Source organism: Doryrhamphus excisus, linkage group LG17 (assembly GCF_037039965.1).
Source record: "Doryrhamphus excisus strain RoL-2023G ecotype Guam linkage group LG17, RoL_Dexc_Guam_v1.1, whole genome shotgun sequence".
In the NCBI taxonomy this organism is placed as follows: Eukaryota; Metazoa; Chordata; class Actinopteri; order Syngnathiformes; family Syngnathidae; genus Doryrhamphus; species Doryrhamphus excisus.
The window spans coordinates 521,237-548,972 of record NC_136373.1 but is presented as its reverse complement, the minus strand read 5'-3'; the positions used below and the strand labels follow the sequence as shown (position 1 = coordinate 548,972).

Sequence of the window (27,736 nt, the reverse complement as noted above, 5' to 3'; positions counted from 1 at the left end):
TCACTCAGCATTGGCGTCCGCAGCATAAAACCCTGATCGGAGCATCCCTATTTCTACGTAGATTGAATTGTTTTCTTAATTCATGCAACTTGTTTTGTTTAGCGTCAGCGGTTAAGGGAATTTCTAATCAGACAACAAATGCAGCGGAACACCATTCGGCAAGAAAAAGAGGCAGCTGCAGCCGCTGCTGGCAATGTATCCCCTGCATGGCCAGGAGGAGAGAGAGGTGCATTTCAGCAAGACAAGACCCACAGAGCACCGCCACCCTATCCACAGGTACACGTATATAGTTTAAATTCTGTTTCATGTCAAATGTAACTGAAGTAAAGCGGCCCTCGAAAGTGACAAAAACCAAGTAGATATAAAGAAATTCTGCATATAATTTTGTGCGCTTCCATTAGGATCGTGTTGCTCCTCCAACTGTGGGAACTCAGGCCTCAATAGGGAAGATGCCCATTAATGCCAGCGGAATGGGGGACAAACTAATTAGGCCACCATCTGCAGGAACCCCTGCCATCATGGACCCGAGTACACCAAGGTATGCACGCAAGCTATCATGTCAGCAATTATAATTGGTAAAAGGTTTCTATGTTTTTCAGTGGTTGTTGCTGTGTTTATTTGAATATTCGTCTTGTAAGAAAAACAAATCATTATACCTCGTAACTGGAATTTGGTTTCCATCTGTTCGCCAGGCCACCAGGCCCCCCCAGGCCGCAGGGCATGTTTGCCCACCCACCTTTCCCTCCCCAGTGGCAGGGGCAAGCTGCAGGACCCAGGAGATTTCCCCACCCTGGCATGGAGGCTATGGCCATAAAGCACAATGTCAACTCCGCTGTAAATGTCCAGAGTATGGAAGGCATTCGTAAACCTCACACCATGATGCCATCACATGGAGGGGAAAACGTCCAGCCAATAGCCCAAGTACCCCCACCGCAGTTCATTGAATTAAGACACAACTCGCAGAGGCTCCCACTTAGACCTCACTTTATACCTCGTGGACCCCAGTCCAGACAGCGCCTCTTTGTCCCTCAAGAGATACCAGCACCTTATGTTCAGCAGCATCCAATCGTGTCAGCTGATGGTATTCAATCAGACGGGGGCATCGACCCACAGTTGGGGTTACAGCAGAGTGAACTGTCAGCTTTATTACCTCAACAGCAGCAGCCTCAGGCAGGAGGTTCAACTTCTAACACTTCTGCTTCCGGGCATCGTCAGCTTTCACAATCAAGCCTCGTCCCACAACCCCAAACTGCTATGGTAGAACACAATGAGGACCTACCAGAGCCTGATCTTGAAGCCCTCGGGGATGCCCCCGGGGATGGCGGTGTGGAAGATGAGGATTTAGGTCTTGACTTGGATCCAGACAAAGGAGATGATGAACTGGGAAACCTGGACAACCTGGAAACCAATGACCCACATTTAGATGACTTGCTTAATAGTGATGAATTTGACCTTTTGGCTTACACTGACCCTGAACTAGACCAAGGAGACCCTAAGGATGGCTTTTCGGACCAGCTGCGCTTGGTGGAAGCTGAAAGTGAAACCCCTTCATCCTCCTCTTGCTCTGCACTTGTCAAAGTGGAAGAGAAATCCAAGGTGGAATCTGAGCAGATGCTGTCAGCTTCACCTAGCAGGTCTGCTACCCAATTGCAACCCTCCTCTGACACAGTTGGCAACTCCAAGGTAAAAGTAGAACCAGGAAGTCTCACTCCTCAGCTCCAGTCAGTACAGACTGCTGTAAAAGATGAAATGGTAGAGGCTGTATCTCTGCTTCTTGGGGGAACCGCATCTTCCTCTATGCCATCACAGCAAGAAAACCAGCCAGCTTCCATCAGCTCTGTTAGACTAGGGGGGCTTTCATACCCGCTGCAAGGCCAGGATGATCCTTTGCCTTTTCCGACAGCTGCTACTCATGCAGATATTAGTGATGATCCGCTTGGGTTGCCTGATGTTGGAGGACAGCACGCCGCTGCCGTCGATTTGGCAAAGGTAGAGAGCTCATTGGATGGTGAGCTGCCTCTATTAATACAAGATCTACTTGAACATGAGAAGAAGGAGCAGCAGAAGCAGGAACAGCTTAACTCCCTTCACCAGGGAGGCATGCCACCACATTTTCCTTGCATTCCAAATCAACAGTCAAACCCACATGTTCTGCCACAACACCACCGCCCACCACCCCAAGCAATAATGGCCCAGGCGGGAATGGTGTCCCGTGCTCAACACATGCTGCCACAGCAGAGGATTTTGGAACCAGGAATGGTGCCACCACCTCACATGACCATGCCCCAGCAGCAGGCCGGGGTGAGGATGGGGCAGCCAGGAATGCATGCAGGTCTCAGTCATCCACAGCAGCAACCTGCGGTGAAACAGTCACCCCTGTCCAATAATTTCTTCCCAGACAAAGGTAACCGCTATGGCTTTCAACTGTAGTTCAGTTATAATAGCGTTCTCTTCACAATACATCAACAAATGTGTTGTTACTTTTGCAGATTTGGACAAATTTGCTACTGAGGACATAATGGATCCTATTGCCAAGGCAAAGATGGTGGCACTTAAGGGTATCAAGAGAGTTTTGGCTCAGGACCCCATGGTTGTGCCCTCTGGTATCAGCAGGTACTGTTACTTTGTCTGTGGAACATTTTGTATCCATCCATCTTCTGGTTGTATTCTGTTGTTTTTAATACAGTCATGGGAAAAAATCTTAGACCACTTTGTTTCTTCAGTTTCTTGTTCATTTTGGTACAACTAAAGGCACAGTTGTTAGCTCATAAAGGATTTTGGAAATACAATGTTATAGTTATTCTAGAAGTTGCTAGATATCATCTCTTAAATGAAACTCTTTATTTAACTATAACACTCTTTAGTTATCATCATTATAACGGTCCCAACAAATGTTCCTTTAGTATCAGGCATTGAAGGGAAGAAACAAGTGTGGTACAATACATTTTTTGTAGGATTTAAAAAATGAAGCTAAACTTTTAATTTTTAATCCTACCACCCCACCCCCCAAGCTTGGTGTAATGTGCATTATTGGTTTATACTGTATTGGTATTGTTGTAAAGTTAAACATCGTGCTTGCCTTTTAGGCAACAGGTTTCTCTGCTTGCTCAGAGGCTGTCATCTGCTCCGGGAACCGACCCAGGCCAAGTTTCGTCTGGGCCTCCAAAAGTAAGCGCTTAGGATACATAGTTTATTCAGTGTCATTTTATATGAATAATTCCTTTTATTTTTGTGTTAAGGAGGGTGAAACCAGTGATCCCATCCAGTCAAGACCTAACCCGCCACAGTTTGTGCAAGGGATCATCAGTATGTCAAACAGTAACAGAAATTCACTAGTTAATTTTGTAATTATCCTGTGTACATGTATAGATGACTAAGGTAATTGTCCTGTTACAGATGATTCCGAACAGCACCAGTATGAAGAATGGCTTCTTCACACTCAGCAGTTACTCCAAATGCAGTTGAAATTTCTGGAAGAACAAATTGGAGTTCATCGAAAATCACGCAAGGCACTGTGTGCAAAACAGCGCACGGCAAAGAAAGCTGGCAGGGAGTTTGCTGAGGCAGATGCCGAGAAACTCAAGTTGGTCACGGAGGAACAGAGCAAAATTCAGAAACAGCTTGACCAGGTATGTAGGAGCCGAGCTTGGGGAGACCTTATCTGGCTTACAGTCACGCCCATACAAGGGGATCTGCTCCTGATTTCATAAAATGGCAGATTTACCACGCCTTTTCAAACTGAGTGTTTTGAGCCATCCCAAACTTTTTTCAGTGCAAAAATGCGCAAACCTCTTTAGCTGGAACTTTGGCATGGTTTAACATGTGAATACAACATTGTAACTACATTTATAGGTCAGACAAGTGGAAAAAGCGTAATAGGTTCCCTTTAACTTTACCCTTTCATCACTTTATAAAACTTCCTAAAAATGTTATGATTGTGGAAATTCTCTTTTCCCACACATTAAAAACACCTTATGAAATCTATGTATATCTGTTTTGTTGTAGGTACGCAAACAGCAGAAAGAGCACACCAATCTCATTGCTGAGTATAGAAGCAAGCAGCAGCAAGGTTCAGGCCTTCTAGCTCCTGGACATTCTGCACAGGGGCCCCCACCTCACATGTTTCCCCAGTTACCCGGCCAGATGCTGATGGGCCAACAGGAAACTCCCGTCATGGGTCAGCACCCTGGTATGGTTCTGCAAGGTGGAATGCCTGTTAGGATGCCCCAAGGTCAGCCTTTCATTGGAAGGGCCCAACACCAACTTCCAGGTACAAGGGCCCAATGTCCTCCTGGTGCTCCAGCAGGATTCTTCCCACAGGGGCCACCTGGAATGCAGGGCGCCGACCCCAGGCTTCTCCAAGAAAGACAGCTCCAACATAGAATTCGAATGGCAAAACTCCAGCAGCAGCAGCAGCAAGCGATTATGGGCCAGCAGCAGTTGCCACACGTAAATCAACAATCTGCCTTAATAACGCAGCCACAATCAAGTGTGTTGGGAAACCCACTGATGTCCCAACAGCAAGCAAATCTTCAACAGGGGAAATTAACCAATCAGATGAATCAGCAGAACATAGCTCAAGGCCCACAGGTAATGGGTCCGGGTCAGTCTGTGGCTCCACAACCGCAGAACTTTATTGCAGGCCAGCCCAATAACCAGGCTCAAGTCATAACAGCTCAAGCAGGATTAATCGCGAATCAGCCTGTTGCACAACCACTACAATGCAGGCCTCAAATGATGGGTCAGCAGGGAATGGTTGGATCTCAAGGTCATCCTGTCAGGGGTCCTCAGGCCCAGCTGACTCAACAACAGCAACAGAATATTCTTGCCCAACACATGCTTGCTTCTCCACAGCAGCAACAACAGCAACCAATTTTTTCTCAACTGCAGCAGCAGCAGCAGCAGCAGCAGCAGCAGCAGCCAATTGCACAGCAAAGGCAAGCAGTTCAAGTCATGATTCAATCCAATCAAGAGCAAGGAAGGCTTTCCCAACCCTCTACACCACAGGTGGGGTCATCCCCTTCCACAGGCAACAACACTCCTCAGCCACTGGGAGCCACAGACGGTCAAATTGTTGCAGCAAAAGAGGGTGACATTCGCAGCCCTGCTACCAGAACTCCACCACAGCATAGTGGGCCCTCAACTCCTAATCATATGCAGCAGATTGGCTCCGCAAATGATCAGCAAAATGATATGGGGCAACAGCCGCTTCAGCAGCAGCATCAAGACCAGGGTTATATGATGCCGCAGCAACCATCACTTCCTGAACAACAAATGGGTTTGGCTGGGAACCAACAAACCGGTGTCATTAAGCAACAACCGCAACATCTACCAACTGTTGTGCAGGGGCAAGACTCTGGTGTCATGGTTAAAGAAGAAGGAAAGTCTGCCGTTGATTTCCTAGCCCAGCAACAACAGCACCAGGCTGTTCACAATGTCATGCAGCAGCCCCAGGAGCCCAGCACCCAGCAACAGATGATGGGACAGAATCATCCTGGTCAGCTACAGTCTGTAATTAATCCTCAACAGCAAGCTCTCATTGCACAGCAGCAAAAACAGCAGGGCATGATGGGAATGATTAGAGTTCAACAGCAAGGCATAATTGCACAAAGGCCTGTGGTTCCAAACGCGCCTATACGCAACCCTATTGACATCCAGGCCATCATTGCTCAAAATCCACAACTACGCAATCTTCCCCCAAATCAGCAGATACAACACATCCAAGCCATGATTGCCCAGAGGCAGCTCCACCAGGGTCAAATGCTGCGGACCTCAGTGGGTCAAGCCCAACAGAATGAGTTGAGGCCCCACATGCTACTGGGCCAGGTGCCACAAGCGGTGAAACAAATGTTGCGAATGGAAGGGCAACAGATGCCGTACGGACCAATGGGAAAGCCTGGAACTATGTGCATTCAGCAATCAAGTGGCGCTCCTCAGTTTCAGCAGGGGGTCATGGTCCCAGGGCAACCGCACCCACAAACAGGAAAGACCATGCATAATCAAGTTATGAGAGGCCAGTTACAAATGCCACGATCTCCCATGGACCAGAGCCGTTTAATAAGGCCCGCATCTCCACGCCAGTCACTACCCACACACCCTGGTGATGTCAGACACCCACTGAACCACGCAGTAGGGATGCGGCAACCCATTCCCATTCAGCACCAGCAGCAGACACGGATGGCAGCTCCGACAGGCCACATGCAGGGATTCCCTTACAATGCATATTCTCCAAGAGCACCTTTTGGCATGAGCCCCACCCAGCCTGCCTCCCCACTCCCAACTCATGTCCCGTCACCTTCTGTTGTTGACAGCAATGCTGGAAGTGCAAGTCCATACAGTCATATCAAGGTGTCTCCACTCAGGTCACCAGGAACCAAGACTCCACTTGACTGTCCAGGACTAAAAATAGAATCACAGACATCGGCCAGTGAAATATGTCCTGCTCCAGCTCCACTTGTTCCAAATGGTCCACACACAGGAATGGGTGTCCAGCAACAGTTACAAGTTGCAGACAGCCGTAGTCCGTACACACAGCATGGCACTCCAGAAGGGGGTCTGTGCAAGATGACGCTGCATAACATTAAACAGGAGCCAAGGGAATTTCAGTGTGATGACACAGGAGAAGCACATTCTGGTAGTGTAAAGCGAGAAGCAACAGGTGACCTGGTTACTTCAGGAAGCAATGCTGCATTTTTAAATACAGATGACAATGCTGCAGAACCTGAGGCTCAAGGTGCCAGATCTGAAACTGGACAGCAGTTACTACAGAAACTCTTAAGAACCAAGAACCTTCAACTTGCTGCCCAGAGGCCTTCTGAAGGTATCCACAATGAGATCAATGGCCACATTAACAGCAAACTGGCAATGCTGGAACAAAAACTGCAAGGGACTCCACGAAATATGGAGGTGGGTTGTGTTTTAGTGGTGTCTTAATGTTGCTGAGTTTTTTGGGGGGATGGGGTTTGTGACCAAAGTCATATTTCCTTTTCTCCACTCTTTCAGGATTTGCAATCTATAAGTAAAAGGGCTCCTGCACAAAAGCCCAAGCGTCCAGTTAAAGCACCTGGAGACCGTGGACTTAATGTACGGAAGAAGAATAAGAAGGAAGACGTTGGGAAAAGTGCTGAAGCCTTGATAAAGCAACTCAAACAGGTGAATGAACCACAACAATATACGTATAATCATACTTTTTTTAGAAAGTCTGCCATGCGTGCGAATTGACATGTACGTATCTTCCAGGGTCTGTCTCTGCTGCCCCTCATGGAACCTTCCATCACAGCTAGTCTAGATCTGTTTGCTCCTTTTGGGAGCAGTCCAGCCAATGGAAAAGCTCAGCTCAAAGGATCCTTTGGAAATGCAATGTTGGACAATATCCCAGACTACTATTCTCAGTTACTCACCAAGGTAAAATGTAGGCTTAGAGTTATGCCTTCTTCCTAAATTGTGTTTATGTCTTAAATGGCTTATTTTCTCTGATTTTGTATAGTGTATTATGTAATACAAAATATTGTCTTTATTTATACTAATTCTACTTTGTGGAAATTCATTTATCATGCTAAACGAGGGGTTAGTGTACGTAACAACAACAGCAGGACTATATATCAACAAATCTACAATATCTACATTAGCTTAAATATTTACAAACCATAGCGACCACAGTAGTAAAAAGAAGATATCAGCTGCAACAATAATAACATTTTGGGATTGTCACTCCTGCTTTTTTTTTATTGGGATATTGTTGACCTTCACAGAGCAACCTCAGCAACCCACCCACCCCTCCATCTTCCCTGCCTCCGACACCGCCACCTTCCGTACAGCACAAGCTGCTCAATGGAGTGACTTCTGGGGAGGAACTCTCACATGCTCAGAAAGATGCAGGGTCAACAAATGAGCCAATAGGTAAATAACAATATCATCAAATGAGTTCACTTAGGAATATTTGTCTGCAAATTTTGACATCTTCAACTGTGTCTACAGAAGCGGTTACAGAACAGACAAGAAGTGTGGACATTCTTGCAGCGCTGCCCACTCCACCACATAACCAGAATGAGGACATCAGGTACCGCAGTGGCTCTTTGACATCGTGTTACGCATTCTTTTGCTGTGTCGCTTTAGTCATATCTCTGTTGACAGAATGGAGAGTGACGATGAGGACGCTCCAGAAAGCATCATCCCAGCATCATCCCCTGAGAGCAACGTCGGAGAAGAAACTCCACGTTTCCCTCATCTGCGAGAGCCAAAGGAAGAGGAGACGGAGAGAGCAATATCCCCCATCATCCCACTTATTCCTCGGACTGCTATTCCAGGTAAAAACTGGCAATATTGGAAAGGTGGGTTGGGTGATATGGACCTTGGCGTATAGCACCATATTTTTGGGATGTATCACGATATGACAATGTTAAACATTTTCATTCAGAGTTTAAAATACATACATCCACAGTAAAACATTTTTCGTGTGTTTCTCCCTGATAGCTTTCTCTGAGAATAAGCCCCTGGAAGCGACTGATAGCAGAGTGGTTTCCCTATCCAACAACTGGGACAAGGCTAAGAATAACGAGGTGGCCGTTACCTTCACGTTGTCCTCCATTGCAGCAAAGGTATCAACAAGATCATTGCTTATTATTAAAACAGTCTTTTCTACATGCATAGTTGAGTGAAAACTATCCTGACATTTTCCCAGAAACTTAACCATGTGATGATGGCAATGGCTCAATTGCTCAAGATAAGGATGCCAGGTTCATACGAAGTGACCTTCCCCTCCCAAAACGCTGACATGCCTGCAGTGGATGATCCTGGGAAAGGGCCTGTACAGCCTGGTATGTGCTGAGATAGTGTAGATCATCATGCCATTGCCAAGAAGTCCCAAACATGAATGTACGTGTTAATGTACCTGTTCCTTATCAAATATGTCATTGCAGGTGCTCTCAGTCTAAAGGACAATGCCTCATCTAGCCAAGATGAATGGCTAAGGCAGTTTGATGTTTCTCTGCCAGGCTGTACATTAAAGAAACAAATGGATATTCTGACACTACTTAAACAGGTCAGTTGAATACGTCCTCAACCATGTCGATTCCACTCTTCCATTAGAGTCCTTCAGTTGTAGCCATCATATGTGCATCTTCTTTCAGGAATTTGCAGATAACGAAGACAAACCAGCCCAGCACTGTTATACAACCAACGTAAATGACTTGGATGTGCGCCACCTTCCCGTTATTCCTTTGGAGGAATCGCCACTTCATTCTCCAACCCCTCCACTTCCTTGCTCCCCACCTCCAGTTTCAAGCAATGAAACAGAATCTCCCAAAAAGTCAGCTCCTCCATCCCACTCACCTGTCACTCTATGCACCGTTTCCATCAAGACGGAGCCTGAACAGGATGACGGACCTTCTTTGGGGGGGGCTCCATCGACTGAGTCGGCCGTTATCGCTGTGGAGACAGCCTCTGACACGGCACTTGACCAAGGAGCTTCTGATTCCGTTGCTCTGACAGAAGATTGCACAAATCCGATTTGCAAGAAGGAAGAATCGGTCAATGATCCTCTCATCAAAGATTCTCCCAGCCCGCTGGACTCCTCCCCTAAAGCCCTGAAGCAGCGCAGACCTCTCTCCCCGGAGGAGGAGATCCTGCTGCCCAAAGTGAAAAAATGGAAGGGGATTCGCTGGAAGCGTCTGCAGATTGTCATCTCCATACGTAAAGGTGGCTCTAAAAAGGAGAGCAGCCGTGAGGTCTCTGAGCTGATGGAGCGCCTTCGCATAACATTGCGACCAGACAAGCTGCCACGCGATAAACGCAAGTGCTGCTTCTGTCATGAGGAGGGCGATGGAGCTACAGACGGGCCTGGACGCCTGCTTAACATTGACGTGGACCTGTGGGTGCACCTCAACTGCGCCCTCTGGTCCACAGAAGTATATGAGACCCAGGGGGGCGCGCTCATGAATGTGGAGGTGGCACTGCGGCGTGGATTGCGGACCCTGTGTGCGTTCTGTCAGAAAACCGGTGCGACCAACAGCTGCAACCGACTGCGCTGCCCAAACGTCTACCACTTTGCGTGCGCCATCCGTGCCAGATGCATGTTCTTCAAGGACAAGACCATGTTGTGCACCCAGCACAAGCTGAAGGGCCCCAGCGAAGACGAGCTCATCTCTTTTGCCGTTTTACGGCGCGTCTACATCGAGCGCGATGAAGTCAAGCAAATAGCGAGCATCTTGCAGAGAGGGGATCGCATCCACCTTTTCCGCGTCGGCGGGCTCATCTTTCACGCAGTCGGTCAGCTGTTACCCTCCCAAATGGCCAACTTCCACTCGTGCACGGCCATCTTCCCTGTTGGCTACGAGGCCACACGCATCTATTGGAGCACACGAGTTCCCAACAAGCGCTGTCGCTACCGATGCCGCATCGGCGAGGATGACGGCCAGCCCTTATTTGAAGTGCGTGTCCTCGAGCAGGGCATGGAGGATTTGCACTATCGTGACACAACTCCTCAAGGTAGGACCTTTTTATTTGGCTGTGTTGTCCTTTTTTCTAAGAACGGAATCTGGTTGGCTTGGTAGGAATCTGGGAGCAGGTGGTTCACAACGTGGCCAAACTCCGGGATGATTCATCCATGTTGAAGCTGTTCACCGAACATGTCAAAGGAGAGGAGATGTATGGCCTCACGGTGCACGCCGTCATGCGCATCACCGAATCGGTAAGAGATGGCGTCAGTTTTCAACAAAAAAGGGGTTTCGACCTTTGGGATGTTTGGGATTTCATGAATTTGTCACTGTACTAAAACAGGACAGAATTCTCACCTTTTTTGTATTCCAGTTACCTGGAGTGGAAAATTGCCAGAACTACCAATTCCGGTACGGCCGTCACCCGCTGATGGAGCTCCCCCTCATGATCAATCCCAGCGGCAGTGCTCGCTCAGAGCCCAAAGTCCCAACACAATGCAAGCGGTAAGGCACGGTCCCCGATAACGGAGCCCTCCCATGTGTCCGCTGACCCCCCCCCCCCCCCGGCTTGCCCATCTCCAGGCCTCACACCCTGAACAGCACCAGCGTGTCCAAGGCTTATCAGAGCACCTTCACGGGCGAGATGAACACGCCGTACAGCAAGCAGTTCGTCCACTCCAAGTCGTCCCAGTATCGGCGCCTGAAGACGGAGTGGAAGAACAACGTGTACCTCGCTCGCTCTCGCATTCAGGGCTTGGGTCTGTATGCCGCTAAAGATCTGGAGAAGCACACCATGGTCATCGAGTACATCGGAACCGTCATTCGCAACGAGGTGGCAAACCGCCGTGAAAAGATCTACGAGTCACAAGTACGTCATTTCTCAGTACTACAAGGGATTCAAGTATTTGTGTCAGTTTCAGTGATTGTTCTTCTCCCCCAGAACCGCGGCATCTATATGTTCCGCATCAACAACGAGCAGGTGATTGATGCCACTCTGACTGGTGGTCCAGCTCGGTAGGTCACCCTGCAGTCCCGCTCAAATCAATGTGTCCTTAAAAGGTTGCTTCTCTGATAAAACAATCTGAGCAGTTGTGGTCATTTGAGGTTTTCTAACGAAACACACAAACTTGCTGTCTGTTTGCAGTTCAGCACATTGCAATTAAACGTTTACAATCCCTGCACCTTCTCTTCTTCTCAGCTACGTGAACCACTCCTGCGCCCCCAACTGCGTTGCAGAGGTTGTCACGTTTGACAAAGAGGACAAGATCATCATCATCTCCAGCCGCAGGATCCCCAAAGGAGAGGAGGTGCGCTCCGTGTGCATGAACACCATAGAGTCGCTCACTAAACTACAACCTACATCTTCTCAAATCTATTTCAACCTGAGTAGTCAGTCGCCGCGTCACATTTTGGAGGTTCACTACAGAAATATATGAAGAACTTGTGCTGTTTGATGGATGAAAACATCTCGTCTTACTGGGAAGCCCAGTAGAGGTGGACAAACCTGCTCTTCATTCAGGTTGGCCATTAATAATGCCAGAAGACCAGAAGTAAATACATTGTCAAACGACTATCCGCTACGGATAAGAGCATGAAACGAGTACATTTCGTCATTGCTGTTATCCGTATTCGTGTTCAAAGAAAATGCTCATTATGTATTCACTCTTTCCGCTCTGCGATTGGCCAGTCACACACGGTGGCCGCCTCCCCCACGGTGCAATCGGGAAGTTAAACACTGTCACAGTGCGTCTTGACGAGCATGCGGGTGTTTATCCAAGAATTTCTGTATGACTAAGTATTGTAGTAAAATGTTAGTGTACTGTCCAAAACTATGATTACGGTATTAATATGACATACCTGTACATGTGACGTACCATGTGACGCCTCCTAACCGTCCAAATGTTGGTTCCTCCAGCTGACGTACGACTACCAGTTTGACTTTGAGGATGACCAACACAAGATCCCCTGCCACTGCGGAGCGTGGAATTGCCGGAAGTGGATGAACTAATAAGACTGAGGATGGGAAAAACGGAGCGGGTGCCAGAAAGCCTTTCCGCGCCAAAGCCTTTTTTTTTTTTTCTTGAACTTGACTTAGCCAGTGCATAAGCTGTTCCCATAAGCTGTTGGCATTCGGAAGTGGAGGAAGGCCGGCTTCCGTAGTCGGATGACTCCAAGCAACAGTGGACGCGTGTAGCCAAAGTTTGAAGAGCATTCATCACCACAATCAAACACCACCACCCAATACTGCAGCTTGATGGAGGCTTTTTCCCCCAGGAGGGGGCACTTTTCAATCACCCGTTTCCTCAGCCAAAATACCCCCCCTTCCACCACCCCAGTCAATCTGAATCACTCTTTCTTCACTCCACTCCTGTCGACAACCACGTGGTCCTCACCCACACGGAGCTGCAGCAAAAAGCCATTTTCCAAATACTAACAATGAACTACAAAGTATTTTTTGTTGTAAGTCGGACCTACTTCCTTCCTGTGTCACCTCTGACTACACCCCCTCGATAAAAGGCACTTTCCCCATCGCACCATCAGTGAAGACAACAGATTATTGGCTAGCTAGACAATCTTAACATGAGGAAGAACTTCATGCCATGGATGGATGGATGAAGAGGCTCTGGACTGTGGAGTCGGGAGGTTTGTTGGACCCGGTCTACCTCGTTGATTTAGTGGGAAGTGACTGCTTTGTATAAAAACATTTTTAAAAAAACTACTACTGTGGAATTTTAGGGGCGGGGCGGGGCGGGGCGGGGCCTTCTCGGACAAGCAGGGAATCTCAAGCAGCAGGTTTGCTCTATCGACTCTATGCTGATGATCATTTACAATAAGGAACCAAGCTGATTATTATTATTATTATTATTATGAATCCTAACTTATTTATACAGAGGAAATATATACGATGAGCATTTTTGACGAGATATTGCATTAAATGAACAAAAAGACAGCCGGACGCTCAGCATCACATCCCGCGTACCGCCACGCCATCCCGGACAGCCAAGCAGCTTCAGGCCTTTTTCCGCTTCTTCACTTGGCTCCATCCGCTCCTTTGGTTGCTCCCATCAAACCACAAGCACGTCGAGGTGGACGCATGACTACTAAGGACTTTTTAACCTCTTCCTCCGGCTCGTTTGGGCCGCTTTTGTATCCAAACCAATCATTTACTGTAGTAGGTCTTCCTGTTGCCTGAGTACAGCCTGCAGTCATTCGACTTCCCGTGTAGTGTGTGCGTGTGCGCGTGCGTGCGTGCGTGCGTGCGTGCTTTTCTAGTGCTGGTACTGTCCTCCAGGCTGAACTGATGGCAGAGAATGACTTATTGGATAAAAGGGCATTTGTTTTCACTTCTACCTGAGAGTTTAGAAAATAGGGGGCGGGGGAGTCTTTAAGGGAGCTTTACTAAAAAACAAAAAAAACTAAAAAAAAAAAAATCTTCTCATATGACTATATTCCTCCTTCCCCCTCAAAAAACCTAAGACCTCACAGGATTTTTTGGAGAAAAAAAAATGCAAAGTTGTACAAAATGTATATAACGGTATATGCATTAAGGGGACAGCCAGTCTGTACCCAGACCCCCTTTGTAATCCAAAGTGTAGAGAAATAAAATGGAGAGAGAAAAACAACCACTGGATATCATTTTAACAAAGCTGTATATAAATATGAATATATGTAAAATGGCAAACTAATATCTTTATGTATATGAACCAGAGTGTTTTTTGCATTAACCTGTTTTTTCTATTAGTGTTTTTGCTATATGCTCTCAGAGACACGTTTGTTGAAATAATAATAAAAACAAGTAACGAGAAGCCAAGGTGATTTCAAAAGAGGATTTGTGTGACGACTGCTTCATTATTAGACATGCAAATGGCCGCAGTAGTACTGCGTTTGTATTTATGTAATATGGTTCCTGGTTTTTATTGGGGGAGGGGGGAGGGCCTGGTTTTAATTTATGCTACTGCTTGTTGGTTACCAAATCATGTCCTGAGCTCTGTTGCTTCCAATTGGATGAATATACTCTTGAATGGAACAATTCCTACAATCTTATTCTTCGTGTTATGCTTTTTTTTTGGTTTTTTTTGGTATTTTCCCTATAGAAGTGAATGTGTTGGTAAACCTTGTGAAATGGTTACTTGGGCTCATGTATGTGATAATCCAAAATCAACCCTATACTTAACCTGGTAATGAATTGCACTCTCATAAATATATAGAAATATATATATGTAGTTATGTGTATCCCGAGCAGTGATTCTACATATTTTGAAGTTGTTGGTATGATTCTATATTTCAAGAGAAGACCATCATGAGACACCCCTTGCTTGATTTTAACCTAAGGATCTTTTTGGGAAATCAAATCTTAATTTAAGTTCATATCTTCTGACTTAATAATAAAAAGTTTGTTCGAATTGAAGTTTTTTTTGTTTGTTTTTAACCTCACCTACTTTTTCAAACAAAATAAGTCTGTACAGCAGAATACTTTTAGGGACTATGAATAAATATATTGATTTTTATTGAATGTGGCATGTTTTGTATGGGTATTATTTGAAGTTGTACATATTTTTCAGGAAGCTAGAGGTTGCATTTCTTTATATACAATATTACAGCTTCCCCCACTCCCTCCTCTTGCCCCCCCCCCTCATCTTATTTGTCTGCTTTTGTTTCTTGTAAACAAAAATAAAAATGCATTTTAAATATGTACACGTTTATTATTATTATTATTGTTACTACTGTTGTTACTGCAATATATGACTAATTGCCATTTCAATATTTGGGAACATTCGGGGGCACCAAATCCTCAATTTGGTATCCTGTTTTTCGATGTTTTCTTTTAACTACAGAATTAGCTAAATATAATTACTGTTATAAGGATACCAAAACGTTCAATTTGCTTCTTTCCTTTAAATATCTTGTGTATACAGCGATGTGAAAATATTATAAAGCCATCTCTAAAGCTTTGGGACTTCAGCAAACCACAAATGAGGACCAACATGTAGAAATATTTTAGGTCAACAGGTCATTCTGGTGTAATTCGCTCTTTCTCCGTTAGAGGTCACTATTGCTACAAATGCCCTGGCTTCTTTTTTGTGATTGGATTTGTGTGGCAGCGCCATCTAGCGGCCTTCCAGTGTAAGCGGCAGGCTACTTTGTTCAAGCCCCATTTTGAGAGCAGCACAACAATTTTCACAAGAGCACAACTTCCTCTACATCTTGTGGAAACTTTGGCAAAAACATAATCTGTATTTAATAAGAATTATACATGTGAATTTAACTTTTATTTTATTAATTTATTAATGATATGATAAGATATTATATATTGTAAAGTGTTGGTTCCACCATTGCAAAGTCAAATTTCCCCCAACATTCCTCAATTGAACTCCTGTGATGGAATAACTTCCCATTCTAATTTATCGTACACCTGTATAAAGGGGGTGGAAAACAACCATGCGCATGCGCGTGATGCTTGTGCATCTGCTCATTCACCGGGTATGAATGCAATTGATTGGTGACTCCAGATTCATCGCGATGCGTTTGTGGGTGTCGGTAAAATACGACACAAGCGCCGTTTCATGTTCAACGTCACCCCATATGCTGTTCCCCAGGTGCCATTGAATGCACCATCCTTATTTGGCGTTTTGTATTGAATACGGACGGAAGCCGTGAGGAACATACAACTACTAGTAAAACAGCATGGACGTTCGTAGCAAGCAGCAGCCAGGAAGCCTCTATGTTTAACCCCCCCCCCCCCCCCCCTCCTGCAACGTTTAAACGGGATGTTCGGAAACACTACGGATTGTCAAAGAACGGCGGAAAGCTGACAAAAACCGTCATTTGCAAAGAATGCAGCGTTAAGAAGCCGTCCAACGGCAGCACGACCAACAAGCAGACCCCCCCTAAAAAGGGGACACCCAACACGGACAAGTCTACCGCCACCCCCCGTCTAGTTCCTGGTCGGACACCGGGAAGAACCAAGCAAATGAGGTCAGTGGATCTTCCCGCTTTGCTAATTGTCCGTCCCTGCAACAAGTGCATGAATATGACACCAAAGCTGAAGGTAGTATCCGGTATATAAATACTGTACACTAGGCCCGTCTTACACACCTGGAATGTGCTTTTATTTCAGGTGTAATGTTTTTAGTGTATCCCGAGTACTAAAGTCATCAATCACTTTTTAAGAAAAAAAGGAATTTATTGTATATCATCTATATACACTAATTCTGAAAACATTTGCACAACATGGATTTCTCCATCTTGAAATATTACACAGTAAAATGTCTAATGTTTTACAGCCATGGCAACAAACAAAAAGGGTGGTGGGGGGGGGCAATTGTTTGGTTCAAATGTCTCTTAGTTCTCCTCGGTCACATGACAGTGGTGTTCATGGGGTGGGGGGGCATGCAAAACAGACAAACATGGACACATTAAATACCTGATCAAGCATTGGAACACTTCGATGTGGCCAACGTAAAAAAGTCTGACTTCCATGACGACCTACGACAAAATGCTGCCTCGTGTTCTTTTAGGGTAAAAAAAATAAAATGGCAGGAACTACAAATGACATCAGGCTTGGGTTTGCAATATTCCAGTGTCGACGAGAGGGAGATGTTTCCTCATCTGCAGTTAAACAATAAAAGTAGACGGGAAGAGGAGTCGCAGCAAACGTGGGGTCAGTAGTACCAACGAGGGGGTCAGTAGTACCAACGAGGAGGAACAACAAAAACATTTTGTTGTTTTCTGGCACAGTTTAAAAACACAAAACACACACGCTCTAAAAGTACCAAAAGTCACATCAAAAAGGGTGTTTAAAATCATTAAATCATAGGTAACCATCATCATCATCATCAGTAGTGTCTAACGTCGTGGGGGGGGGGGCAACGTAACAGGAACACATAAAAAACATTTCAGACACCCGACTTCACCCTTCCTTTCAACTTTCATCTCAGTGTTCGTCCACATGAATAAGTTAAAATAAATTACCATCCAGACATGTTCCCTGCAGGAAGTGGAGTGTGTGTGTGTGTGTGTGTGTGTGTGCGCGCGTGTGTGCGTACGGTCCAGTGGTTCCCTGCGGGATTCACAGAGGAAGCTACAACGGTCACAGTCTGAGTTTTAGTCCAATTGCTTGAGCAAGACGCCATGTTTGTAGTCCTAAGAGACGTGACTACAAACATGGTTTCTCCAAACATTCCCAGCCAAAAAGAAGGTTGACCTGCTGCCGAAAAAGGGGCGTGGCCCTGTACAATAGTAGTTCCTGCCAAAGGAGATGAAAGTACAAAAGGTCAGGTGAGGTGATATTTACAGTGGTGGCGCTGTGGCCCATGAAGACGGACGGCGAGGGGGGGGATGGGGGGGATGGGGGGGTTGACACAAGGACGACAAGGTGGTGGGGGGGGCTGGGGTGTAGTCTCAGTAGTTTTGGCTAAAAAGGTGAGGTAGGCCATGTCACAACTTGGAGTGTGGCTTTAAAAACTGGCAGGGCTTCTTGCATTTCCAGTCTTGAGTGTTTCTTTCCTGGGGGGTTTGGGGGTTTGGGGGGGGGCGAGGAGGAGAGCGGCGGGGAAGGGGCGCGGTTGTGCGTCTCCGGCTCCGTTTTGGGCCTCTCACATCTTGATGTCCTCCTCCACGCTGAGCTGGGACAGAGTCTTCTTGATGCGTAGAGCGGTGAGCCGGGCCGCCCCGTTAGCGTACCAACACTCCCTCATGATCTTGCCCATCACACGCAGGGACTGCACATGGAAATAAGAACTCATAACACCAACAGAACATCTTGAAATTCTGCAAATGTTTCTGGACTTTAATCTGGCCGGCTGTCTCAATATTTGTGTTCATGTAGTATTTCCTAACGTCGTGTACCAGGTACTACTTCAGGTATTCTCGTGCCAAGAGTGAGCACCTCGTTACCTCGTAGCTCTGCCACCAGTTGGGCACGTTGGGCCGCAGCTTCTGGTCGCACACCACCTTCCTCATCTCCTCGATGGAGGGGTCGGAGGGCACCAGGTCATAGTAGGGCAGCTGGTACTCCTCGTGGATGCCTGGAGTACAACAGGACATGGGTCACTTTGGAGCATGTTCTGGAACACTTTCTGGAGCATGATCTGAAACACACTCTGGAACACGTTCTGGAACACGTTCTGGAACACATTCTGGAGCTTGTTCTGGAACACATTCTGGAACACGTTCTGGAGCATGTTCTGGAACACGTTCTCAAACACGTTCTGCGGCGTTGAAGGTACTCGCCTCCTGCATTGCAACGGCGTGCTATCTCCCAGTAGACCAGGCCAAGAGCGTAGATGTCAGCACACTTGAAGGAGTCAAAGTGTTTCATGTTGATGGTTTCATCCAACACTTCTGGAGCCATGTACCTGTGAGGATGGAGCAGGTATGAATCGGCTGTAGAAGAAAGGCACGGTCGGGTGGAGGAGTGTGGAAGCTCTTACCTCTTGGTGCCCACACGCTGGTTCGGAGCGATATCGATGGTGTCCGTGATGGACTCGTGGCGGACGGCCAGGCCGAGGTCGGCGATGGCACACATGCCGTTTTTCTTCACCAGGATGTTCTTCGACTTGAGGTCACGGTGAGCGATGCCAGGCTTGCCTGCGGGGAAACGTGCAACACGTGGATGAAGTTTGGGCCTTCAACATCTAAGATGAGCTAAGATCTGAGCTCACCCTGAGTGCCCAGGATCTCCATGTGCAGATGCGCCAGCCCGCTAGCGGCCGACAGCGCCAGCTTGATCATGCCCTCGATGGTTACCGAGTAGCGGTTCAGGTAGTCGAAGAGCGAGCCGTGCTCGTGATAGTCCGACACCAGCCACAGCTGGGTCCACGTGCCGTTGTCTGGAGGGGAATAGAACCATGAGGAACATATGTCTGTTTCAGAAGTACAACATGACAGCACTTTATGTTCCACGTTCCTCTGAATGGAACACTCCATCCATGCCATGGTGCATTCAGGGTACCCCCCCGCCCCATTGTTACTATCTTGCCAGGTTCTCCCAGTCACCTTTATTGTCGGCTGCAATGAATCCCAGGATGTTCTCATGGCGCAGCATGATGGTCTGGTAGATCTCGGCTTCTCTGAACCAGGAGCGTTCCTCCCTGGATGAGAAGATCTTCACCGCCACGTCCCCTCCGCGCCACTTGCCTCGCCACACCTCGCCAAAGCGACCCTTTCCTATGATCTCCAGCAGCACGATGGTCCTGGCCACGGTGCGCTGCACAAACAGGGGCAGGCCTGGACGGGGAAGGAGGAGACCAAGTCAGGAGATGTTGTTGATGTTCTATAGATTGCAATCAGCATGGTCATCAGAACATCCACGAAAGGTCAATCCTAACCGAAGGCTGCTCTAAACTCGTATGGCTGCTGGGTTCCTGTCCTGGACACATTTCTGGTGGATTAGTCTGAAACCACAAACTATTTCCACTGTTGGCTCTCGGTGGACCGCAGACCAAATAATGACTCCATGCAAACTTCCCAGACTTGTAGGACCCCTGCTGGTGTTTACAGTAACGATAAGACTTGGTGACTACCTACATCGTCTAAGGCGGTTCCACCTGGGAGACAAAGTGGGTCTTCATGCCAGATGAACAAGACGCCCCCCATGGAGATGTTTCAGGCAATAAAAACCATCTGCAGAACTCCTCCCAGAACAATATAAATGTTATTACCGGAGCCCGATCCGGAGGTAGACATGTCATAGATGAGGTCCTGCAAGGTCTTGTCCTTGGCCAAGTACAGATGATCGCAGGAGGGGTCCTCCACCTCCAGCCTCTGCCTGTGACTGTAGGCCCTCTGGTGATACTGGAACAGGAATACGGCGACCATCAGCAGCACACACAGAAGAAAGACTGGCCCGGCGATGACCGCCACCAGCTCCACGGGGCCCCAGGAGCTGCCCACACCTGCAAGGTCCTCCTTGGTGGGAACTGAGAGGAGATTGGAGCATAGATGTCTTTTTTTTTTTCACGTCAATAGTCTCAACGTGGTGATGGACGAGAAGAGCCTCACCAGGAACCTTCAGGTCGATACTATTGCAGTAATCCACGTAGCAGCAATGAGTGTTGAGGAGACCCTCGGCGCTCAGGCAGTAGAAAGGTTGTCCGGGCGGAACCAGGTTGTCCCGGTTGATGCAGATGCGAACATGCTGCTCCTTCCCCTGGATGGTGTACGTGGAGGCCATGCAGGCGCCATCCGTCTCGCACTCGTAGCCCGTCTTCTCGCAGGTTGTGCAGTTACAACGCAGGGCTGTCACATGAAATAGGACAAGGCGTGTTAATAAAACTAAAACAGGACCAAATAGTTGGCCAAGTCTGTAGACCCCACGGACGTAGGCGGATGACAAATTCTAATTGGATAAAGACAGGAACTATTTCCTATTCACCATTTGTGGCGTTTGCTTTCAGGGATGATAATGGTCTCATTTTCATAATTGGCCGTGACGCATAATTCAGTGGGTGTGTGTACAGGTAAAACAGAGCTTTTTGGTATGCGTCATAAGAAAGTTATTGACTGTGGGTTATTGATGGCGTCTGCAGGCATATTCATAAATGAATGAACTGGAGTCATCAAGTGGAAGCTGATATCATGTTCTTATGAAGCCATTGTGTTGTCATTCATTCATTTTCTACCGCTTAGCCTCATGAGGGTTGCGGGGGTGCTGGAGCCTATCCCAGCTGACTAAAGACGAGAGGCGGGATCCACCCTGGACTGGTCACCAGCCAATCCCAGGGCACATATAGACAAACAACCATTCACACTCACATTCATACCTATGGACAATTTGGAGTGGCTAATTAACCTAGCATGTTTTTGGAATGGAGGAGGACACCAGAGAAAACCCACGCATGCACGGGGAGAACATGCAAACTCCACACAGAGATAGCTGAAGGTGGAATCAAACTCGGGTCTCCTAGCTGTGTGGCCTGCGTTCTAACCAATCGTTAGTTTATCCAGCATATAGTGACGCTATCCCAGGAGTCTCCAACAGGTTATTTTGTTATCATTGATATTAATATTAATAAGGCTTGTAGTCAAACGTGATGCCTGTACATCATAACAAACGAGCACATTGAAGTAACAAAAGGAGGCTCCACATGTCAGACTCACTTGAAGTGCTCTCATAAAGTTTGCCATTAAATCAACAGTTTTGCAATGTTGTCCAGTCAGGTTCTGCTGGTTGTTGGAAAAAGTTAAATAGATTATTAAATAATTAAGTCATTAAAAAATGTTATTCATCATAATAAAAAAAACTGCAGACACAGAAGCGGCAGTCCAGCCTACCATCTAGTCCACCACCTCCACAGCTTCAAAACATCCTCAGCTAAACACTGAAGAAGGCTTGCATGTTTCTAGCGTCCCATATTCCAGCATGGACATCTGGGCTTGTAGACGTGCGCTAGAGAAGCATAGATGAGGTTCCTGTCAAAATTTGACGGCTGACGATGTCAATTAAACTAGTCTGATGCAACCCAGGTGACGTCATGTCGGGATGACATCATCACCATGCGACAGCTTCGGATCAAAATACCGGAAGTGCACACCAGAGGTTTGGATCAAAATCGGAAGTAAATATTTTAATGTTAGTATTGGAGTAATTAAAATAATAAATGTATATTATTTATTAATTTAATATTTCTTAAATCACACAACACCCTGTCCAGCCATTGCAATGTGCCAATATGCCAGTGGAAGGATACACAAACACCAAACAGCTAAACAATGGAAGAACACACTACCCAAAATATTTACAAACAATCATTGCGTCATTACTTGCAGACACTTAATAAATTAGTCGTTTGTAATGACAACACGGCACTCTGTTGTCACCTCGTGGTTGGTCATGTGATTCAAACATGCATTCGTGCGATATCATGTTTATGCGACAAACACGATTGCATATGACGAGCTGAAATGCATTTGGTAAAAGCGGCCATGCATTTTGCAAAAGCATCAAGGATTTGGTGAAATTATTCAATGCATTTATTTTGCAGAGCTTTCACAAAAATGTGCATCATTCGTCTGCATGTCCCGACGTAGCCCTCGCGCTGTCGTGTATGCGCACGAGCACGCAATAGCAATCCCAGCTCCTGAGATGCGAAGGTAAGCTCTCCAAGATCATCGATATAGCAACAAAAAAAACGTTTTTTGCTCATATGTGCATGTCGACGGGGAGTCTGGGCCGTTTGGTTCCGAAGGGTTCCACAAAAACACTTGAAACCTACAATGAAACAACGCCCACCAACATTTGAGCAAACAGCAGGTTGGCATTGGGGATTTGAACGGGCAGTGAAACTAAAGCCTCACTGGGTTGAGTAACTTCAGAGAACGGGACGGGGGCTTGACGTGTGCGACGCTTACTTAGCATGAACGGCGCTGTCGTATGCACATAATTGTTGCTCTTTACACTGGCGCTTTGTGCAGAGATTAAAACGACATGAGGGATTGGAATGGGACCGAGTGAACAAAGAGCTCTGTGGGAGAGGCGGGAGCCAGAGGGAGGGGGGGTGGGACGGGCGGCATGTAGTGGACAGCCAGGGTTAACAGTAAAAACCCCGATATTTGAGGGCCAGACAGGGTGGGGGCTGGGGCGGATAATACAAAAGGGGAGGGGAAGTAATGACCCGGACTTACAGGGCCCCCCAGCTGCGATTGGGGTCCGCCCAAGGGACCAGCTGTGAGCGTCATTATAACCCAGTCTAGACTTTGACTTACTGGAGGAGTGGGGGTGGGGTGGGGGTGCAAGTAACAGGAAAAGGGAACAGTGAAGTTAAAAGGGGGGGTGATGGTATGCATGTGTCAAGTTCCTATCATTCTACTCATGCTCATGCAGGAAATGACAGTGGTAGTGAAGAAAGGATTAATAAAACAATGTTGCCCAAACTAGTATTGCCCCATGACACAACACAGCATAGTTTCCTTTCAAACAAACAATTCACAATCCAACACCGAGTGTGCAGCTTACAAAAAACCAATGCACAGCGCCATTACCCAAATGCACGGACTGAAATTTGATCTCTGATACCAGACGCAGTTGATCAAGACAAATAGCCCCCACCAGACAGAGTGGGTGTGCAACACGGAACACGCACCACCGTGTCTGAATCAATGCTACGGGAAGGAGGAAACTCGTTACTTTTGACTGCATCTCGGGCTCAAATTACTGATCGCATTCTAAAAGGGAAGACTGTGGGACTGCAGCTACCGCTGCTAAAGCTAAAGCTAAAGCTAACTATTCAGGACACCTACGGCGTTCTAAGTGTTGTCCTGTGTCGTGACTGGAAGACCGTATACCAAGCACAACACTCTACATGCCAACAACGGGGTACACTGTCTGCTGCGCCAATTAGGACTCATTGCCTCCGGGCCCAACGGAGGTCATTATTGACACTGGTCATCATGGAGGGGGGGAACTAGATCAGCACAGCCTTGACCTGAATCTGGCTCACTCGCTTACCATTATAGAAACAACTGGTAAGTGCTGATTACATTACATTTTTGGTTTAAAGGTCAGGTTGAATTAACTGGCCATGCAGCTTCATGATTGAGTTTGGAGTATCTTGAAAAAATAAGCAGAACCAAAGACAACTGGCTGTACAATTAACACCATTCTTTCAGAAAATCACCACTAAAGCCAGTAAGATTTATTGCCTTTAGTTTGGGGTTGAAAACAGAGGAATTATTGAAGCTATGGGGCGATGCCTGCTTCAACACGAGAATACGACGTTCTAACTCCATTTATAGGTCAGAAAAGACCTAATATTGCCATGACTGCTTCACAGATGTGGAAGTGGTGGTGAAAATACATAACAAGCAACAATGTGTGCCTTGCAAACCATTGTCGTGCACTAGATGTAAACAGTACTTGACAAGATGTAAATAATTCATGCCAATTCGTACCATTTCTGGTCTCAAATGGTGTGTGAAGTATGGCTGCCATGATCATCACTGGTCATGATTATGTCAGCGATTAAAATTGTCGACAACTAATTTAATAGTTGAGGCTGTGTTTTTGTTTCTTTGTTGTTCTCTCAAAACCCGGAAGTTATACCACACGGGCTCTGGTATCATGGCTACCCAGCGGAAACTGAGCTCAAAACTGTGGCTGCATCAGAAAGAAACATAAGACAAAAGTGTGCAATGCCTTATGTGCAAGACAGAACTTGCCTTCCACGGCAGCACAACTGCATCGCACACCTGAAAAGGAAGCATATTGTAGTAGTGCAATAACACATAATAAATAATAGATCAGGATTTTATGCTGACGATACCGATGCAGATTATAAGTGAGTGAATTTGTCCGATACCAACACCAATCGCATAGATGAAGTGTAAACGTTTAAATGTAATACTGACTATGTTACACACTTCATCCGTAGTCCGACGTAGCCCGGCACATAACCAAACCACAGGAAATAGCGGGGCAATACCGAAGCAAAATGCATTCAAGTGTAAACGCCGGATCACCAGCACCCCTATACACACACACATATTGCATTCAAATCCTCTCCTAAAGGCGGCGCATATTTTGAAACTTTTTTTTTACAACTACAATCTTGTATGCACACCATAGATCATTTTTCCCATGAACCATTTACCACTTTGTACAAAATGGTTTAGCATATATGTTGGTTAACATGCATAGCCAGTCAAGAACATAACATCCTGCGCAGTACAGCAATATATGACAGTAACCTAAAACAAACACAGTAAATATGCAACCCTAATAAAGCGCCCAGGACATTAATATGAGAGTGGGGGAGGGACAGACAGCAGGAAAGACGGTTGGGCGCCTCGCCTCACCTCACTGCAATGTGTCTGCACTTAGATCACATTGCAAATGCGTGGACCGCACACAAGGAGTGCATCACGTGAGCATGCAACACGCATAACTTGCTGCTAATCTACATAAAGTCAACAACACGTGAAGAGACTCGCCTTCGGTTTCAAATGAAAAAGTATTCTTGCAAGGGAACAAAAAAAACCCACTTCGCTCACCAGCGTTGTTGGATCTGCTCAGGCTTACGACTTTCTGGTTGGTCTGGTTTCAGGACATTTTAAGCACGGCTCCACACAGACTTGTGGGCCCCCCACTTTCACTAAAGACACTACCAGCTGAACAAACCAATCACCACACACCCTTGTCTGGTAGGCCACACAAACCAACCCCCCCCTCCAACGCTTACGCATGACCGTCAATGTTGAAGTACCGAAGTACCCAAATCTAATAAACAACACAAAAGTGTGATGCTTCCAGCACAACTTGCATCAACTCATCAGGTCTGCTGACTGGGGCCCTTCAAGGCGGTTTCCTCACTTGTGGACAGACAATTGTGTTTGCCGTATTTTTTCAATTGTCTATTTTGAGGTACTTGTGATAAATACACATCTGTCATATTCTCAATTATTTGTTTCTATGTGTACATTGCCATGTTGTGACAGTACATTATATATTTAGTGTATGTTTCTGACCCCAGTTTGTGTTGGTAATGTGTGGAATCTCAAAGTTGACCAACTTATTGCCACAACCTTGGACAATACATGTGTGAGGAGTGATTTATAAACTATTGTTAACTTTTCTAAACTATCAACACGGTACCAGCACCAGTAGACAGCTTTACCCAGGGAGTAGCTTGACGCATCCTCCAGAAATATAGTACTTGGTGTTAGCTGCTACAATAACAATATTGCTGTAGCTTGGTTAATGTATGGCTCAGTTATGTAAGTGGAACGCTGTTGGTGTTGATAGGTAAGTTCAGGTGACATGCATTGTTTGCTGGCTCATTCCAACTGAAAAGGCACATAAATATGCATTCATGTCTCGTAGAAGGATTGTGAACGATGGGCAAAATTCCAAAAAATGCATTTTTCCTTCAAGGGAATCTCCACGAGTTGGGAACATGCCACGGAAGTGAAGTTATACAATCTCAGCGGTTATGGTGTAATTACTACCTTTATCAGTTTGCAGGTTGCAACAAGGAAAAGGCATCTCGGGGAGACTAAGTGTGGTGTTGCACAACCAGTTTGTTAGATTATGAACCAGAGTCCAGCCAGTGCATTATATGATATTTTGGGAGTGTTGAGCAGCTGGCATCATCTGAAAGCGGCAGACGGCTAGACCGGACCAGATCCACCCCAAAGCAACCCCCTCCCCTCCCCCGGAGCCCCAACTTGCCACATTTCCATCACAATGACCTCAGACTTCAACTCTGACTCCCGTCTGGAGGCGTCTGAATGCGCGGCTGTTGTCGCCCTATGCCGGCATTCAATGGCTGTCGGGAGGCCACCGAGCAGCCTGTTCACTCCTTTTACGAATGGACACCAATGCGAGAGCCGCCAGTGTTTACACGCAAACAACACAGCCACTTAAGTAGGTTAGGCCTCCATTCAGGGGAGCCTTTCTCCTCAAACTGGAGCCAAAACATGTGACGGCACCGTAAGTGAGCACATTGAGCCGCCATCGTTGCTATTATTGCTATTATTGCTACCTTTGCCCTGTTAGCAAGCACACAAGCCGAGCCGATTGTTTAGAAATGTTGCACTGACGACAGAAACATATTTAAACATGAACTCCAATACTGAAATGTAGTATGGTTCACGTTTATACATGTTAACAAGTTGTTAGCTAGCGATATTAGCAAGTAATCCGACATTAACAGCCAGCCATGTTGTTGTTGTGTTTTAGCAGCACAACCCAAATACAATTAAAGGTCTCCTGGTCAATCAACGAGCAGCAAAACAAAGAGTGTGTTGTTGTTGTTGTTTATCGGGAGCAGCAAAACACGTTCTTTTGGTCCACGCCAGCTCTATGTGGTTAAAACAAATCCCCTTGTGCATAGCGCCATGACGAAGAGCGACAACACGCATAGACACATCCACCCCCCGCCCCCGCCCCCACCCCCACCAGACAAAAGCCGAAGAGGTGCCGTAATCAAACTTACCATTAGCGACAGCCAGCAGCCCCAGCAGGGACAGCAGTGCTCGGCCGATGTGTTTCACTGCCATTTCTCCCAAATTCCCATCGCTCCACGACCGTAAGGGCGAGAAAAGGCGCCTGGAGCGTGTCGTTGTGAACACAAGCAGACCTGCAACACAACCACAGTCGGACCGCACTCGCCACACCGCCTAAGCCTCTGCTGGCAGACTGCTGACGTATTTAAAGGGGAGGGCGTCTCTTTAAAGGGGAGGTGTCCGTGTCCTCCTCCGAGGTCAATAGCAGTGTTATGACCTTACAGAAATATCCACTTGCTTGGCCTGCGCCGATTTCTAATCTTGGAAAGATGTTTGCTTACAAGGGTGATCGCTTTTTTGCA

General features: G+C 46.6%; 2 protein-coding genes across 2 annotated transcripts in view; one reads left to right on the top strand and one right to left on the bottom strand.

Annotated features, from left to right (window-relative positions):
• kmt2d (lysine (K)-specific methyltransferase 2D) overlaps positions 1-15,126 on the top strand; it is a 31,011-nt gene extending 15,885 nt beyond the window's left edge. Inside the window, exons 34-56 of the mRNA XM_058084412.2 lie at positions 103-276; positions 402-538; positions 693-2,404; positions 2,490-2,613; positions 3,087-3,168; positions 3,240-3,306; positions 3,397-3,629; positions 4,006-6,906; positions 7,003-7,152; positions 7,240-7,404; positions 7,752-7,899; positions 7,978-8,059; positions 8,134-8,306; positions 8,473-8,597; positions 8,681-8,816; positions 8,919-9,040; positions 9,129-10,485; positions 10,551-10,687; positions 10,807-10,937; positions 11,016-11,301; positions 11,374-11,447; positions 11,632-11,740; positions 12,349-15,126. Coding sequence (XP_057940395.2) covers positions 103-276; positions 402-538; positions 693-2,404; positions 2,490-2,613; positions 3,087-3,168; positions 3,240-3,306; positions 3,397-3,629; positions 4,006-6,906; positions 7,003-7,152; positions 7,240-7,404; positions 7,752-7,899; positions 7,978-8,059; positions 8,134-8,306; positions 8,473-8,597; positions 8,681-8,816; positions 8,919-9,040; positions 9,129-10,485; positions 10,551-10,687; positions 10,807-10,937; positions 11,016-11,301; positions 11,374-11,447; positions 11,632-11,740; positions 12,349-12,441 — 8,718 coding nt within the window. The 3' untranslated portion in view covers positions 12,442-15,126. The remainder of the gene's footprint in view (positions 1-102; positions 277-401; positions 539-692; positions 2,405-2,489; positions 2,614-3,086; positions 3,169-3,239; positions 3,307-3,396; positions 3,630-4,005; positions 6,907-7,002; positions 7,153-7,239; positions 7,405-7,751; positions 7,900-7,977; positions 8,060-8,133; positions 8,307-8,472; positions 8,598-8,680; positions 8,817-8,918; positions 9,041-9,128; positions 10,486-10,550; positions 10,688-10,806; positions 10,938-11,015; positions 11,302-11,373; positions 11,448-11,631; positions 11,741-12,348) is intronic.
• Positions 15,127-16,596: 1,470 nt separating this feature from the next.
• On the bottom strand, positions 16,597-27,565 carry acvr1ba (activin A receptor type 1Ba). The gene is made up of 9 exons (XM_058083232.2): positions 27,365-27,565; positions 20,436-20,672; positions 20,096-20,353; positions 19,431-19,661; positions 19,097-19,264; positions 18,866-19,022; positions 18,666-18,790; positions 18,330-18,460; positions 16,597-18,154 (listed from the first exon to the last, which is right to left on the bottom strand). The coding sequence occupies exons 1-9, from the start codon at positions 27,426-27,428 to the stop codon at positions 18,029-18,031; spliced, it is 1,497 nt and encodes a 498-aa protein (XP_057939215.2). The 5' UTR covers positions 27,429-27,565; the 3' UTR covers positions 16,597-18,028.
• Between the last annotated feature and the right edge of the window lie 171 nt (positions 27,566-27,736).